Raw genomic sequence first — 16,723 nt, 5'->3', positions numbered from 1 at the left:
TGATCCATCACCGTTATTTAGCTCACTGCATCACCCCAGTTCAGAACCTGGCTATATGCAAATCAATCTGACCCAGTGCCTCATGGGAACAGGGCAGACCAAACTATCAAGCCAATTCTTCACAGGAAAGGAGACAAGCTTCCGGGGACCGGTTTCTGGCATTTCAGCCGTCGTCGGCCCGGCTTGCTTGAATCCTGGTGGTGCAGTGAGCAAGGGACTCATGTCTGAGTATACCCTGCCACACTTGTGGTGGCCAAAAACGATTCAAAAAGGGGGTGGTGATGAACAGAGTGTCTGAATTAAGCAGACCACTCTTACCCAGTCAAGAGATCAGGGCTTGATCCATCACCGTTATTTAGCTCACTGCATAACCCCAGTTCAGAACCTGGCTATATGCAAATTAGTCTGACCCAGTGCCTCATGGGAACAGGGCAGACCAAACTACCAAGCCATTTCTTCACCGGAAAGGTGTCAAGCTTCCGGGGACCGGTTTCTGGCATTTCAGCTGTCGTCGGCCCGGCTTGCTTGAATCCTGGTGGTGCAGTGAGCAAGGGACTCATGTCTGAGTATACCCTGCCACACTCGTGGTGGCCAAAAACGATTCAAAAAAGGGGGTGGTGATGAACAGAGTGTCTGAATTAAGCAGATCACTCTTACCCAGTCAAGAGATCAGGGCTTGATCCATCACCGTTATTTAGCTCACTGCATCACCCCAGTTCAGAACCTGGCTATATGCAAATTAGTCTGACCCAGTGCCTCATGGGAACAGGGCAGACCAAACTACCAAGCCAATTCTTCACCGGAAAGGAGACAAGCTCAGCACAAATGGCGTCTTGTACAGTGCAAGAGGGCACTGCTTCTTTCTGTCGCCCTAGTAGAAGTCCTACTTGAGCAGCAGGTTCCTCAATACCAACAGAACGTTTCTAAACAAGAGCAGTCGCGACCACCCGCGACCGCCTGTGTGGAGAAATCTCACAGGGAAGAGATCTAGCATTGGATTTTCCTGGCTTGCCAACTTACTGAAAACTGAGTGTGAAAACTCCACGAACGGAGTGGATTTCACCACCCAGGCTTAGTTACATTTTAACAGTGAGGTTAGTATAAAGGAAGTTATGCCAAACTGCTCAAGATATTAACACTTGCATTGCTGCCATGATGCCTGCAATAGGTCTTGTCACCTGTATGTAGTCCTAATGTGAATCGTGCTATTCTTCAAATGTCAAAGTATGTACCCTAGGTATTGTGATCAGGTTAAAGTTGTCAGTTATTGCACCTGATACTTTATATGCTTAATGTTAATGTAATAAGATAGCCTATGGCCGTTTAATGCCAAGCAGTGGTCATGTCTCCTTACGTGTGTGAATTACTTCCAGAGTGTGCATACTATTTAAATGGTTCAGGGAGAGTGATGGATAGGGGCCCCAGGAGCAAGGAAGAGTACCCTAATGTGAATCAGCCCCAGTTTCTCCATCGTTTGAGAAACATCCGCCTTTACCTACTGTTTCTGGACACGTTCTTTTCTCTGGTAGAAAAGAGGAACCGAAATGATCTTACAGATGTGGATATGAGATCTTGTGCTGCTGGCCGTGCATGTGCACATCTGCTTTACTAGGGGTCCCGAGGCACTATTTCTAAAGGTTGGATTTCCTCTCTGGTGATGCAGAACCTACAAGAAAATATCTACTTGTAAAACTAGAAGTATTGATGAGCTTGTTGCTTATTCCTGTGTTTTCTGAGGATGCATTAGCAGCAAAGCACATGCTCCCATTTTAGGACCTCATTCCATCTTTTGCGTTAATTCTAATTGGGCTGCGAACTGATGTTTGCTGAAAATCTGAGTTTTTATACTTTGCAAATAGGGGAAACACGCGCTACTAGTGCACTATGCAATTTCGAGGTCCAAAACTTAGAATGGTGTAGTAATTGTGCATCCGGTGAACGCTGCGTGTCGCGATGTCAGTAGTTACTCCATACACACCTACTGGAAGATTGTAATCGTCCGATAATTAGTCTCTAAGTCTAAGTGCATTTAGGGTGTTGCTTCCTTCATTAAATTGGCTATTAATCAATTTCTTTTATTTTTTTTTTATTTCAAAGTCTTTTATTACATTTTTTTACAGACAATTAACCGCGCTTTACCATTACAGGGTGTCAGCCCAAACTAGCTGTCTTTGCCATGGTTACAGGTAGGTGTTATACATGTTTGGCTGTCCCCCTTTCCCCTGACTTGCTAGGAGAATAAGAGTAGTTGAAAGGGAAAAGAAAGAGAAAAGAAGAGAGAAGGGGGAAGATAGTATACAAGAAAATTACTTTAGTCATGTGTCTATTTTGTGGGCTGGCGCCCTTCTTCAGCTGAGGGGTCCAGGTACTCGTCCAGTGATGCCCACTTTCCCCTGGATGCTGGTCTTCTAACTTTTAAATCGTAAAATCCTGTGGAGCTGGATCTAAACCCCAGCTTCTACTCATCCTTGCAAATAAAGAGCAGGTACCCGTTTGCTGGGGTTCAAACCTTCGTACACCAGTGCCACCAGTCAGGTTGCACTGTTTCTCCTACTTGGTGGAACCTTTATTTACTTTCTTTTCGCATTTCATTCTTTTGAAAACCAGAAAAGGCCAGAAAAAACCTTAAAAAATGTGCTTACTTCTTGGCTGCTACGGCAGCGATACAGGATAACGTGACAGTTCTAGAAACCTTTCCTCCAAAGGCTCCACCGACCCGCTTCACGTGGCATTTGATCCTGCTGGACGGGACATTCAGGACTGCAGACACCATCGCCTGCAATAAACAAGTACATGAGAGGACTGCGGTTACCTCCATTTCTGAGCCGACAGCACAATGAACTTGGCTTGCCCAACAAGCAGCAGCAGGTAAGATGGGTGCATCGCTCATTTTTAGATACGGTCTGTATTTTACAAACCGTACACCGTTTGTCACTGCCCTACGCACATGAATGTCATGGATCAGTTGCATTTTGAGACTTTGCTATACACGTCATTAGCATGCATTACTACCTTTAAAGAAAGAAGACTAGGCTTTTTGTACAGAATAGCCAGAATCCTTGCACTTTTATAAGTTTTGCACTCATTTTATTGGGCTTGTAAAATATGTTACCAGATAGGAAATGTCACACCAAATCAAATCAAATCTGCTTTATTCGATTTTTGTATCATAAAAAACCATAAAAGCACAGTACAGAAAAAAACAACCACCATTTTATAACACATATTAATATATATATTCCTTAATATTTAAAATTTATAAAAATGACGTAGTATTTCTAAGATAAAGTTTTAAACACAGACTACAATCTATTAAAAGTAAATTAATAAATAGTATTCCTATGTCTAATAATACCTATTAAGAAAGACGACATAACCATGGTTATTTCATCATTTTCTAGGGTTTGCAACCTCAGAAGTGCTATTCTACACTGTCTAAGTCCCCATTTCCTTAAAATAGGAATTAACAACCTTCTCCTGGGTAAGTCATAATATTTACAAAAAAACGTGCAGTGTAGGGTGAATTTGATGGAGATATCGTCATACTGACATGGAGACAAATTTATAGACCAAGTATTAATTTCCAGAAAGGTCACCATTCTGAAGAAAGACCCGCAGCAAAAACGTGTTATTAGCATGCGGGAAAAACAACTCTGCACCCGCACCAGATATAGTTGAGTACCCTGGCATTGTAACATCAGGTGGTTCTCTATGACTGATTTCTTCGCTTTTTCGCAGAGCCAACGCTCATCCTCTAGATGGCTTAAACAATTTGCTTTCAGAATTTTTCTCGATACCCTTTCCAGGCTATTAGGTGAGTCAAAATATTCGGGATGGCCAATATCATATGATAGTTTTTTAACGTAATTGATCCATGGCATACTGGCAACTCCGTCTAGTTTGAGGCAATCCTCAATTACATCTCTATTAAAACCAGTTTCAACAGAAGTCCACACCTTATGCCACTGTAACAAGGTATTTAGGCCTAGATGTAGGTAATAGCAATTTACCGAATGGTAAATACCGAATTTTACAGATTCGGTATTCACTATTCGGTAATTGCTATGTAGGTAAAATAATCGGTAAAAATACCGAATCTATATGATTCGGTAATTACCGATTCTGTAATTACAGAATCGGTATTTGCCATTGATTCCTATGGGCCTTGAAGCCCATAGGAATCAATGGCAAATACCGATTCTGTAATTACAGAATCGGTAAAATTACCGATTTTGCAAGGGTGACAGGGTGTCACTTTGACACCCTGTTGCACCCCTGTTTCTGGCTTGTGTGCCATTTGACACACAGACATGCCCTTAGGGCATGTCTGTGTTCCACATGGCACAGGTGTACATGCACAGATGTGCATGTACACTGGAATTCGTTTTTTACCATGGAATAGTATTCCATGGTAAATAACGATTCGGTAAGGGCCTGTGGCACTGATTACAGTGTCACCTACATCTTGATTTACAGAATCGGTACCGATTCGGTATTTTATCGATTCTGTATATTTACCGAATCTGTAAATATACTGATTCTGTAAATAAAATGCCCCCTACATCTCAAAAGCCAAATGCCGGTCTGAAACGGCCGAAATCGGCCGTTTCCGACCGGTATTAAGGCTCCTACATCTGGCCCTTAGTTTGATAATATCAGATATATAAGACAAACCAAGTTTCTTATGGCATACGTACGTGGAAGTAGAGCCAAGGACAGCTAAAAGATAGAGCAAGAAGGCGTTTTCACAGCGTTGAATATGCTGGGCATCCGCTATTCCCCAGATCCCTGCCTCATATATCGCAATGGATATGCATTTAGCTTTGTAGATATCCAATAACTCCGGAACTGGTCTACCACCCAATTTTTTTAGAAAAATTAGACACTGCAGCTATTGCTCTGGAGTAAGACAATTTTCTCGTGTTCACCACCGATGCCCATGAGCCAGACTTATCAAAAGTGATTCCCAAGTAGGAGAATCTATCTATGTTGTCTATTTTTTCCATTTCATTTAAAATTTTACATGGTTTACTTTTCTTCACCCCACAGCTGATGGTATAGGTCTTACTTATGTTTACTTTTAGGCCTTTCTCCTTCATATAAGTAGTAAATGTAATAACTGCTCTTTGGAGGCCTATCTGCATCCGCGCCATAATCACGGCGTCGTCCGCATACAATAAAATAGGAACAGGGTTGTTCTTAAGGAATGGGTAATCCTGCTAGTCTTCTGTCAGATAAAAACCTACACTATTTATGTACAGGGAGAATAAGAACGGGGTAAGTATACATCCTTGCCTTACCCCCTTATCTATGTTAAATTTAGCTGTACATTCCCCCATGCTTTCCACACCGAACCCTCGCCCCAGCTCCCCTGTACAATTCCTTAATGAAAAGTAGCAAATTGGGATCAACATTCATTTCGTTTAAAGTGCTCCATAATTTCTCCTGAATTACGCAATCGAAAGCTGAACTTAAATCGACAAGAGATTTCCCCTTTTGGCTAATGAATATTTGCTGGTAATTAATGCCTGTTCGGTCGTTCCCAGCCCTGCCCGAAACCCATATTGAAATTTGGATAGTAAATCTTTCTCTTCTACCCATAATTGTAATTTATTTGAAATCACCCTCCAAGCGACTTTCATAAATGCAGCCAATAATGATATTGGGTGATAGCAACTGGGTTCATTTCTATCCTCCTTTTTAAAAATCGGGATCACAATTGCATCTGCCCAAGTAGGGATAAACCTATAGCGGTTGCAACTATTCAAAACATTTGTTAACAGCAGGGTCCATAGCTCGATATTAGATTCATACACATCCACGGGGACGCCATCGGGTCCTGGGGCTTTCCCCGTGGCACTCTCATTGATAGCCGTAAGGACTTATTCATGCGAGATTACAATATCCAGGGGAAAGGATGTATGATGTGCATTGGCTGCTCCCTGTAACAGTAATTCTCTTACTCTGATTAGAAGCTTCATCCTTATGAAGGTCCCTAAAGAAATTGACCCATTTGTCTTCGGTGATTACCACATCAATAATGTTGGTTTTCCTGTTTACGAAAACGGGAGCATTGACAGCCTTCCAAAACCTGGTGTTATCCTTAGTCATACATGCCCGGTGTAAGGCCTGCCAAGCTTCCGTTTTCAATTCACTCCTTCACTTTTTTATAGCTTGACGATAATCTATTCTGGTCAGTCTCACCTCTTCTTTGCTTCTTGGTTCATTTTTTAGGACTTTCATTAAATGGGAGTGAGTTTTACTGCATTCCCTATTAAACCAGCCCTGTGACTTATTCATATCCTGTGTGAGTAGCTTTCGTGTTTCCTCTAATATCCTAAGACAGGCTGCACAAATTTGTTCATCATCACCTGACAGAGACAGATTTCAAAATCCCCGTTCAGCTTTTTTACTAGGGTTTCAAGGAATATCGTGTGGTCTACTTTCCCCCAGTTTAAACTTTAACCATTTGTTCTACCTACATTTATGTTACAGTTATAAATTATTTCTTCCCGTTCAGATGATTTTATGTCCCCTTCTAAGCGGAAGTCTAACCTAATAGGATGATGGTCACTCATCGCTATTTTGCAAGTTTTACAAGCAATAACCTTGCAGGCATACCTACTTGACAAAAGGGCGAAGTCAATTACAGAATTACAACCCCTTCCAATAAAAGTGGGCTCAAAGGGTACAGGGGGTGTGCATAATTCCTTTGCATATCCCAGGTCAAATTGGAAAATTATACCATTCAACAAATTCCCCATAATTGTATAGGTAAAATGGGTTTGGGTATCCTCCTTGTCTTTGCCCATACCACAGATACCCTGTTTACTATATGGGCATAACGAACAATTAAAATCACCAACCCAGATGATACGGGAAACATCACTTACAACGCATTTATTACAACGCACTACCATTACAACGCAAACATTACAACGCAAACCATTACAACGCATTGCGCTGGGGGGCGCTCTAGGATAGGGAATATATTTAATTTACTATCCAACACCTTCCCTACTATCCACGGGGACTGGAGTTGGAATAGTAAATTAAATAAATCACTATCCAGCGCTTAAAAGCACTATGAGTTGTAGTGGTATGCGATGTAAAAACTGCGTTGTAACAGCAGGCGTTGTAATAGCCTGCGTTGTAACGACACCAATCCAGATGATACACATATCCCCCTGCAAGTGTTCTTCTAAATGTCTTAGTGTTTTACATAGATCCCCTATGACATTAGTAGTATGGGTTTTCGGGATGTTATTATAAAGATTTATTGAAACTGTATCCTTCTTTCTCCCCATTCTTACTGATAATATCTGATAAAACTCGGACCCATGCTCAAGCTTCACAGTTAAATCCCTTGTTATGTTTGACACATAAGTACATAAACCCCCTTTATTATGCCCCATGCTACTAGAGCTGGCAGGGGTGTTAAAGGTACAAAATCCATGTATTTGTATTTCTTGAATTACGCATGTTTCCTGTAAGCAAACTATGGAGTAATCCTCTATAAACGTTAACCACAAAAGGTCTCTCGCCTTTGATGCGAGCCCTGCAATATTCCACAATGCTATTTTAAACAGTTTACTTATTTCTGGCTTCTTGCGTCCTGATCCCAAATCTGCTCCTATTATACTATCTACTGTCTGTCCCCCTGTCTCTCTCAGTTTTTCTTCTTTATTCCAACTGTAATCTGTGGTGTACTGCCTCACAGTTACAACTTCCGATATATGCCCCCCCACCCGGCTATCTTCAATATTCAGTATAGTTAGTTTTGCTTCCACATGACTACTAAGGTTTTGATCGTGTCCCTGTAGTCCTAAAATGCTTGCCTCTGTAGCGAACCTAATCCCCCCCTTGCCCCACTCCACCTCCTGTACTGTGCTTCTGATCAATCTAAATTTTCCATCGACCCTAGTAGCTCGAATCGATTTTGGAGGCAAGGTCCATGGTCTTATTGCATCATAGCTCAGGTTCCTATTTTGAATTCCTTGGAAGTATGAGGGTGAAAGGGGATAAAAAGCCCCCAATGGTAAGACATTTATTTCCATGAGGTTAAAAGATGAATTCCCTCTCCGGTTCAGAATTGCACGTACTAATCTAGGGTCACTAAATTTGAGAACTATGCAATCACCCTCTAAGATTGTACGTTCTTTTCCCACCCACATAACCCGTCTAGCTATTTTGAAGGTTCTAAACAGTCCCTCGCTGGGTTCCATGTATCGTCCTAACCAATGCAGTGATTTATTGGGAAGCCCTTCCCATGTTTCTTACCCTGGTGTAGTCAACTTAGGAACATTGGCCAGAATTACTATATAGGGTGTCGCCGCCGGGGGTAAATCTAGTCGATCAGCCACTGTCATTGCTAGAGTATGTTTCATCAATATGACTGATGCCCCTACACTCTTACCTGGGTTGTAATGTTTCCCCACATCTTGAGTTTTATATCCAGGTTTGCCCGACTGTTCGATTCTATTGGGAATTCTTTTTAGGGGAGGCGGCCTGAGTGCCTGGTCTGAAACTACGATAGCTGGAGGGTTCATGCCATTCGACCCACTTAAGTTACTTCGTGCATTTATATTAGGAAGGTTCTCTGGGCCTTGTATATTCCTTCCCCTTTTAACAAATATATTTCTTCCATTTAAACAGCCCTCTAGAGTCACCACTCTTTCAGCTAATTTCCCAAGTGCTTCCTTCATATGGTCGTACATCTCATCGATCTTTTTTGATATATTTTCCAGAGCCAAAGTGTGTCCCTCAATAAGCGTGTTAAGTGTTACGTTTCCTGTACTACCCTGATTTCTATGGGTGGGTTGTTTATGGACATGGGTGTTCCTTTTCTTACATAGTGATTTTTTGGGCCAATCTATTATACCCTTTCCTACATTTACCATAGTTTGCACATCCTCGCTTCCACCCGGATTCTTAATACGTTTCAGAGGTGGTTGAAAATCCACATCCTGGTCACTCACCTCTACGTGATCAGAGATTTCTTGTATGCACACATTTGATCTTCCCTGTGCACCTAAAATCTCAACTAGGGTGGAGTTCGGAATATTTATGAGCGGCAAATCTTCCCCCCTTTAGTAATGATCTCCTCTACTGTATTTATTTGGTCTTCTATGGCCCCCAAAACACCAGATAGATAAGTCAGCAAAGATACGCTATATACGCTATATATATATTTTTGGGTATAAATTTAACTGAGATTATCATGTTATTGCTGTATATTACCTACCTCATAATACTGTGAAAAGTGATATAACAATGCTTGTCTATAACTACCTCTTGTATTGTGAAGCGCTCTGATACCCATGGGTCATGTTCGCGCTATAGAAAACTCTTAAAATAAAATAAAAATAAAATAAATATAATTTTTGACCGGCTAGTTTTGGATTAATATTGACAGTTTTAGTTGCCCGACTCATTGTTTGCTCATATCTGCAGTCTTAATTTAACCCCCTGGAACATAATTAAAGGTTTACACACAGTAGTTATATATCAAAAACAACCAAAGGTGTCCTCGGCCAGGCTCTGACGGACCCCCGATGTCCTCAAGTTCGTAACAAAAGTCTAGGGGAGATAACAAGGAAAGAAAACCAGAGGGCAAGCACAAAATGCAAAGGAAACACACATTTTACATCAATACTCCGGTACCCCAGTGGCCAAGTGTACCAGCAATATAATGTACGTGGATCAGATGCCTTCCACTATCCAGAACAAGTGAGGAGGTGTTAGAGGGGTGGCCCTGCCCGGTCTCGGATGGTCCCGGACAGCCACAGACGGGTCCGGGCTTCGTCCGGGGTACGTCCCGCGCGCGTCCCACGTCGCGGTGGTAGAGGCTGCGCTATGAGCGCGTTGGCCCCGCCTCCACCTCACTCGCAGGTGTGTGGTGACAGCGGTGCACTCTGGGGATTGTAGTCCTCCCCAGAGTGTGAAGACTCAGACCGCCGCAGAAAATCGCGGCAGAACCGGCGTAGCCCCTGGGACCCACGTCCCACAATGGGTATTCGGAAGGATAGCGACGACGTAGCAAATAGCAGGAAGGCTCCACAGGACCAGCAGACAGGCAGGAGAACACCCGCGCCGCGGGGGGAGAGTGTGCGCTATGAGCGCATTGGCCCCACCTCCCCCTCACTCGCGGCAGGTGTGTGGTGTCAGCGGTGCACTCTGGGGATTGCAGTCCTCCCCAGAGTCTGAAGACTCAGACTGCCGCAGAAATCGCGGCAGAAGCGACGTAGCCCCTGGGACGCTCGTCCCACCAGGAGTATTCGGAAGGATAGCGACGACGTGGCAAATAGCAGGAAGGCTCCACGGGGACCGGCAGGCAGGCAGGAGAACATATAGGAAATGTAATTTTTGAAGGGTTTTTATTACGGTGTTCTTATTGTGATATTTGCATTTTATGTAACTTGTAAAGATTTTAAGTAATCACACAATAAACTTGACTTGACAGTAAGATGGGTGAAAGTTTTGAAAGGGTTAGAAAGTCACGATGTTTGCTACATCTTTGTCTGATTTACACAAGCTGTAATGGCACCAAAGGACTGATTTAGAGGTAAACTTTTATCTGCAGCACGTACCTGTGTAATACTAGTACTATTACAGAACTAGACACTTTGCAAAAACATTAAACTTAACTAAAAAACAACATAATCAGTTAAAAAAATGACTAACAAAAACAGTAGACGCAAATAGCTCATACTTTGGATGTTATTCCTTTGTGAAATCACTAAGGATTAATGAAACCTTCTGAAATCAAAATAGTGAAACCACTAGTTTTGATTTAACTGAGAATTAGCGAAATCAAAACTAATATCTATAGAAGTATGACGCATGGCATCATCAGTGATCTCGATGTGATCTCATAGGCAGTGGAGGACCGAGGTGCAAGCTATGCACATTTCAGAGGTTTTGAGAAATTGTTATGTACCCATAACGACCCTTTAACTGTGTTTTTTAGTGAATTTATGAGGTTTGTTTTAAAGGTAAGTTATAATATTTCATATGTGTTCTACCCACAGCTTCACTTTAACTGCGTGTTTAAAGTACATTTTACAATGAAAATGCATTACTGCATTGTAAATAACTCTAGCACTGTTTGACGAATCTGCATGAAATTGTGCAAACCTAAGTGAAACTGCAAAAGGGTCGACATGCCAAATTTCATGCAAATCTGTGAAAGGAAAAAAGTTGCATCTCTCATTTTAGCTTCTATGGGAACTTTTCCTCTCAGCTACAGCAAATACCGGTGAATGGAATGACACCAAATTTGGCATGAAAGTAAAACTTTATACTCCAAGAAAGGCCTTTTCTTTGTTTCATTTGATATACATCCATTCAGTATTTTCTGAGACAGCGTTTCAAAAATGTGTCTGGAGGGCATCGAAGAGTTCAAATTGAGAGACTTCTTGACCATCGAAATGGTGTTTTTGACTTGCTAATAACTTTTAGCATCGTTTGATAAATGTTCACAAAATCTGGCAATAACGTACTCTTGTTTACATTTGTGCTGATTTGTCAAGCAAGGGGCACAGTTAAGTGGGAGGAGTTTAAAAAAGTGTTCATTTGTGATAATGGTGGCATACTTAGACAAATCCACTTGAAATTCTGCAGTGATTTAGCATGTCTAGGGCCAGATGTAGGTAGGCAAATACCGGTCAATAACGGCCGAAATTCGGTAATTTCGGCCGTTACTGACCGGTATTTGGAAAATGAGATGTAGGTGGGCATTTTACTGAATCGGTAATTTACCGAATCGGTATTTTAAGGAATCGGTAAATCACCGATTCCTTAAAATACCGAATCGGTAAATTACCGATTTTGCTATGTAGGGAGCACTCAAATGAGTGTTTTCCCCCTTTTAGGATTCGTTATTTACCACCAACTACAAGTTGGTGGTAAATAATGAAAACCTTGGAAAAAGCATTTTTTTTGCTTATCCAACAGTGCCATGTTGCAGACATACATGCCTTTAGGGCAGAGGTCTTCAAACTTTTGTAGGTTGAGCCCCCCAGCTGAATTTTTTTAGATGTTGGGCCCCCCCGCTCCCTGACAGAAATTTCTGGAATCTGGTACACTACATAATTGACCGCCGCGTACGTATCACGGGCCATGTCCGGCAGACTCACAATACTAGGCTATGTGCGTCACTACCCATGGTCCTCCTCCTGCCGCCTGCGTTTCTTAACTTAAAATGCGCAGCTCCTGCTCCTCCTGAACTCGCCGCTCTGACCGTGGTATTTCCAACAGTAACTAATGCCAGCTGCGGCTGATTTTCACCGTTGTCAATGCAGGCCACAGTCGACCGTCTGCGGTAAAGAGGGCTCATGGATGGTTCCAATGTGGTATCAGATCCCTCCTGCACCAGTCATCCAAAGTCAGGGCTAAAGAGGCTGGCTCACGAGTCAGGGTCACCGTGCAGCGCTGGGGGAAGCGGTGGGGGGGGTGGGCAGTCGCAGTGAGAGTGGGTGCAGCAAGCTGTTGTGCTCATTGGTTGCAGCATGACTGATGGTACATCGGTGGCGGTAATATATCATGCAAATGGGAGGGATCAAGCCTACCGGGCCGCAGCCGGGCTCAGCTGCTGTCCAGTGACAATCATGAATAATTATTAAGTTCTTGATAGAGCAGGTAATCTATTAACTAAACTGTAGTTATCAATTACATCTTTTTAAACACTTATCCACTGCTGCCGTGAATAAAATTGCTGTTACATTTTTTTTAGCTATGTGACTAGGTTAGTGTAGTACTAAAAGTAGGGCAGAAAAGTACCACGCCACGGAAGAACACTACCACAGCATGGGGGATTTTAGTTTAGGATGGGCTCACCACCTTCTGCTTTGGTAGGCCTACAGTCAGGAACCACAAGTGATGAGAAGAACACCATGCTGGCATGGCTAACCTGCAGCCATGTCGTTTTTACCCATGTATGTATGTGTCTGTGGCGACGAGGCAGCAAATAACTTTATAAGGCCCACAGTCTTTACTATCCAATTGACATACAGTAGCGTTAGGCCTTTTCCACCTGCGATCCAAGTGGTAGTGAGCAGGATGGCACACAAGTTTACCTGAGTGAGGTGACCGGAAGGAGAAAGGTGCATGGGGGTAAGAAGAACTGTGAATTAAATACCGCCACGATCATACAAAGCTTTTGAATTTCGAAAATATAATCAAATAGGAATGCCAGTGGCAGCATGGCAACGGAAAACAATATGTCACATTTAAAAGCCATTCAATATTCTGAATCTCTCAGGTAGCTTGTTCGTAAATATATTTAGCCAATTATGACTTTCAAGTCAATGTATGATTCTGTCATCAAATAACAGAGTTATCCTATGGAATAAAAATCCAAGAAACACAATGCAAATTTTGCTATTACAGAAATTGGTTTTAAAGATCTGAAAACTCACATAAACTCTGAAGCCAAGGGGTCTAGAATTTATGCAAGTGAATTAATTGAATTATTGTTCCAATATGTGTGTCAGTTCAGTTCAGTTCAAAACGCTTTATTTGGTTTGCAAAGCACAACCATACATACAATCACAAATACACATATTAAAAACATTGCAAATACATGGGTGTCAGTATTATTATCCATCCATATTAAAACAACACCAATCATTGACTTCAAACAATAAACTTGGACATAATATTTAACACATAATATCATACAAGCTTTAAAAACAAGTGCCTCTTACGACCTAAAGTACATAATGTCGCTATACAGTATCTAATAATTGTATCAAACAAATTTCAGAAGTGGCAAATGCTCTCAAACAGATAACATCATGTGCAAATTACGCGATAAAGTGCCCTGTACACTCTGGACTCCGCAATGTGAAAATTTCACTGTATGCTACCTCCAATAAACAATTATAGTACAATTAAACTTCCTAAAGTAGCATGTGTGTCATTTCTAATGTTTATATACATTTCCCTCGTCAGCTTGATTTTGCTTGCGAGAAAAGTGTCACTCAGTGGTTGAAATGTAATTCATAATTACACTGAAATGATAAAAGTGGCACACATTGCAATCTTAAACCTTGGCAGCTATGGAACAGTTATTTCAGCTGCAGTGGGTTCACGCTCGTTAGAGCATGCGTCGCTGCGCTAGAGTGTTTGGGACCAGCAGAGCAGTTAGTGGTCATGGCTCCAGCACGGTACTGTATACCCGGAGAACGGTTGTGCAGTCTTGAAGACTTTTACCCTGGCAGTGGGACATACAGCAGGCATGGGTATATTTATGCCTCCCTCTCAGGGTATGGGATGAAGAAAAGTGATAATAGAATGTTCCCTACGGTTTCTGTGGTGAGAGATGCGCAGTCCCAGCTCCTACCTGACGTGGGTGCAACTGTCACCTGTAAGGTGTGCAGCATTAATTCCCGCTTTGCCAAAGTTCAGATCCTCTACATTGCATCCACTCCATTGAAGAATACATTCAGAGGAACAATACGAAAGGAAGACATTCGAGCCACTGAAAAAACAAGGTTGTAGTATACAAGAGTTTCCGACCTGGTGACATCGTCCTGGCAAGTTATTTGTCTTGGTGATGCACAATCCAACTATCTGTTGACAACCGCTGAGAACGAGCTGGGCGTGGTGGTTGCCCATAGTGAAGCAGGAGTACAGATGGTGCCTATCAGCTGGTGTGTGATGCAGTGCCCGCAGACGCACATGAAGGAGTTCAGGAAAGTGGCCCGGGTGCAGCCAGAGTTTCAACAGACGTAGTCAACTTGAATTTCTCAGAAGTGTTGTTTCCCGCGCCTCTTGGAGCTGTGCTGCACACTCCGCATTGTTGGCAGCTCTCCTGGTGTAAATACAATCTGTTGTTATAGGACTTGTACAGTCTTGCATCTCAATGTGGTGTCCATGACAAAGGGTACATTGGTTGACGGAATAGATGGCATATCAGCAGATTCATGTCCAACAAAAAATTGTTTCTCAAAATTCTTTTGCTCCTCAGTACCTAAAGTGGTTATACTGCTTGGAAAATTGTTTGATAGGGTCCGATTCGACACAAAATGAGTAATGCAGTTTATTTTTGCAGGCTTTCTTAATGCAACTAAAGTGTAATGTTTGTATTTAAAGACAAATAAAAGTACTTTCTAAGCTGCAGTGGGAGGCAAGGAGTCTCCTCTGCTCTGAAATCGAACGCAAAGGAACAGGACTGTCTATTCCATTACTTTCGGTTTTAGCTGAGGAGACGTCCTGCCTCCCACTGCAGCTGAAGCATTTCAGCGCTACACATTAACCCCCTCCTGGGAGGGTGAACTGTTAGCACTTAGCTGACAAAAGCATGGGCGCGTCGTGCCCAATGGTTTCCCCCACCCTCACCCCTCCAACCCTTTGTCACCAGGACTAATGAAAGAAATTCCCATTTGAAATGGGTGAAGACTTGCGCCTCAGAGGACAACAAAGGTAGGATTTTAGGGATGAGTGCGCGCCCCCCCTGGGATGGTGTCGCGCCCCACAGTTTGAAGAACTCTGCTTTAGGGCATGTATGTCTGCAACATGTGCACCCATACACAATTGAGGGGTGCAACAGGGTGTCAAAGTGACACCCTGCTACCCTTCAATGTTTCCCCCTTTTACCGAATCGGTAAATACCGATTTGGTAATTGCCATTCATTCCTATGGGCCTCCAGGCCCATAGGAATGAATGACAATTACCGAATCGGTATTTACCAATTCGGTAATTACCGAAACTTACCGATTCGGTAATTTTTTCGGTAAAACTACCTACATCCCATTTGCCTGTTCTTAAATACCGAATCGGTATGATTCGGTATTTAAGAATCCGTAATCTGGGATTACCTACATCGACCCCTAGTATCCTGTTGGTATGCCAAGCTTCGTGCAGGTCCATAGAAGGGGTTTAAGTTAAAAAAATGGTGTAAATCTAAGCATTCATGTAGATCTGAAAACTGGGGGGGAGAGGAGAGAGGGTGGGCTAAATGTAGGGGTAAAAAATGATAACTTTGGCACAGATTTATCAACCTTTACAACACTTCACAGAAATGTAGCAAGTTTAGTTTACTCTTGATATTATGAGTTTCAAGCAGATCTGTCAAGGGGGAGTTCATTCAAAGGGGCGGTCCTAAAAGTATTCATCTGTTACTAGATTTTGCACTATGTAATGTATATACTAGGCATCCTATGTTCCCCGCTAGGTTTGCAAACCTGATCCCAGTTCTGTGAACCAGAGAGGGGAGCGAACAAGGGTCCAAGAGCCCTTACAGGGTGTCCATCGACCAATGAGATGGGGTTGCAAACTTCGAACTCTTGCTATGAGGTTTTTGAACCCTGGTCCAGGATCTGCAAGACCCACAGCAAAAAGACAAATGTTTTAAACAAATGGGGTCCAGTGGTTCAGCGGAGTAACCTCAGTCCAATTTTGGTGCTTCTCATTTTAGCTTTTACAGGACAAAGAGACCAAGCCATGCATTCAGTTATTTTGTTTGTAATGGAAAATGTATTCCTGTGACCAGCCAAACAGAGCTTTCAAGTCCGCGGATCCAACTCTGATACCACAAATTCGAAACGGAAGATGAGAGCAAAAAGCTTCCATATCAAATACAGGCTTTAATGTTTTTTAATTTGAGTGAGCAGACATTTAGGGAACCCTGCTTTTTGACATCCTACTTTTTTGACACCCTGCCTTCAAGTGTTCTCTCCCTTGACAGATTTGCATGAAACTTAGGAGTAAGCTAAAAAC

The 16,723-nt window shown here is 42.4% G+C and overlaps 1 protein-coding gene and 1 pseudogene across 1 annotated transcript in view; one reads left to right on the top strand and one right to left on the bottom strand.

Moving 5' to 3' along the window:
• AOX1 (aldehyde oxidase 1) overlaps nucleotides 1-16,723 on the bottom strand; it is a 504,603-nt gene that overhangs the window by 266,613 nt on the left and 221,267 nt on the right. Inside the window, exon 22 of the mRNA XM_086955224.1 lies at nucleotides 2,643-2,776. Coding sequence (XP_086811350.1) covers nucleotides 2,643-2,776 — 134 coding nt within the window. The remainder of the gene's footprint in view (nucleotides 1-2,642; nucleotides 2,777-16,723) is intronic.
• On the top strand, nucleotides 14,130-14,736 carry LOC147730417 (exosome complex component CSL4 pseudogene; annotated as a pseudogene).

The sequence above is a fragment of the Lissotriton vulgaris genome, chromosome 2_1, assembly GCF_964263255.1.
Source record: "Lissotriton vulgaris chromosome 2_1, aLisVul1.2, whole genome shotgun sequence".
NCBI lineage: Eukaryota > Metazoa > Chordata > Amphibia > Caudata > Salamandridae > Lissotriton > Lissotriton vulgaris.
The sequence above is the reverse complement of the archived record's forward strand: the minus strand, read 5'-3'. Positions and strand labels throughout refer to the sequence as shown.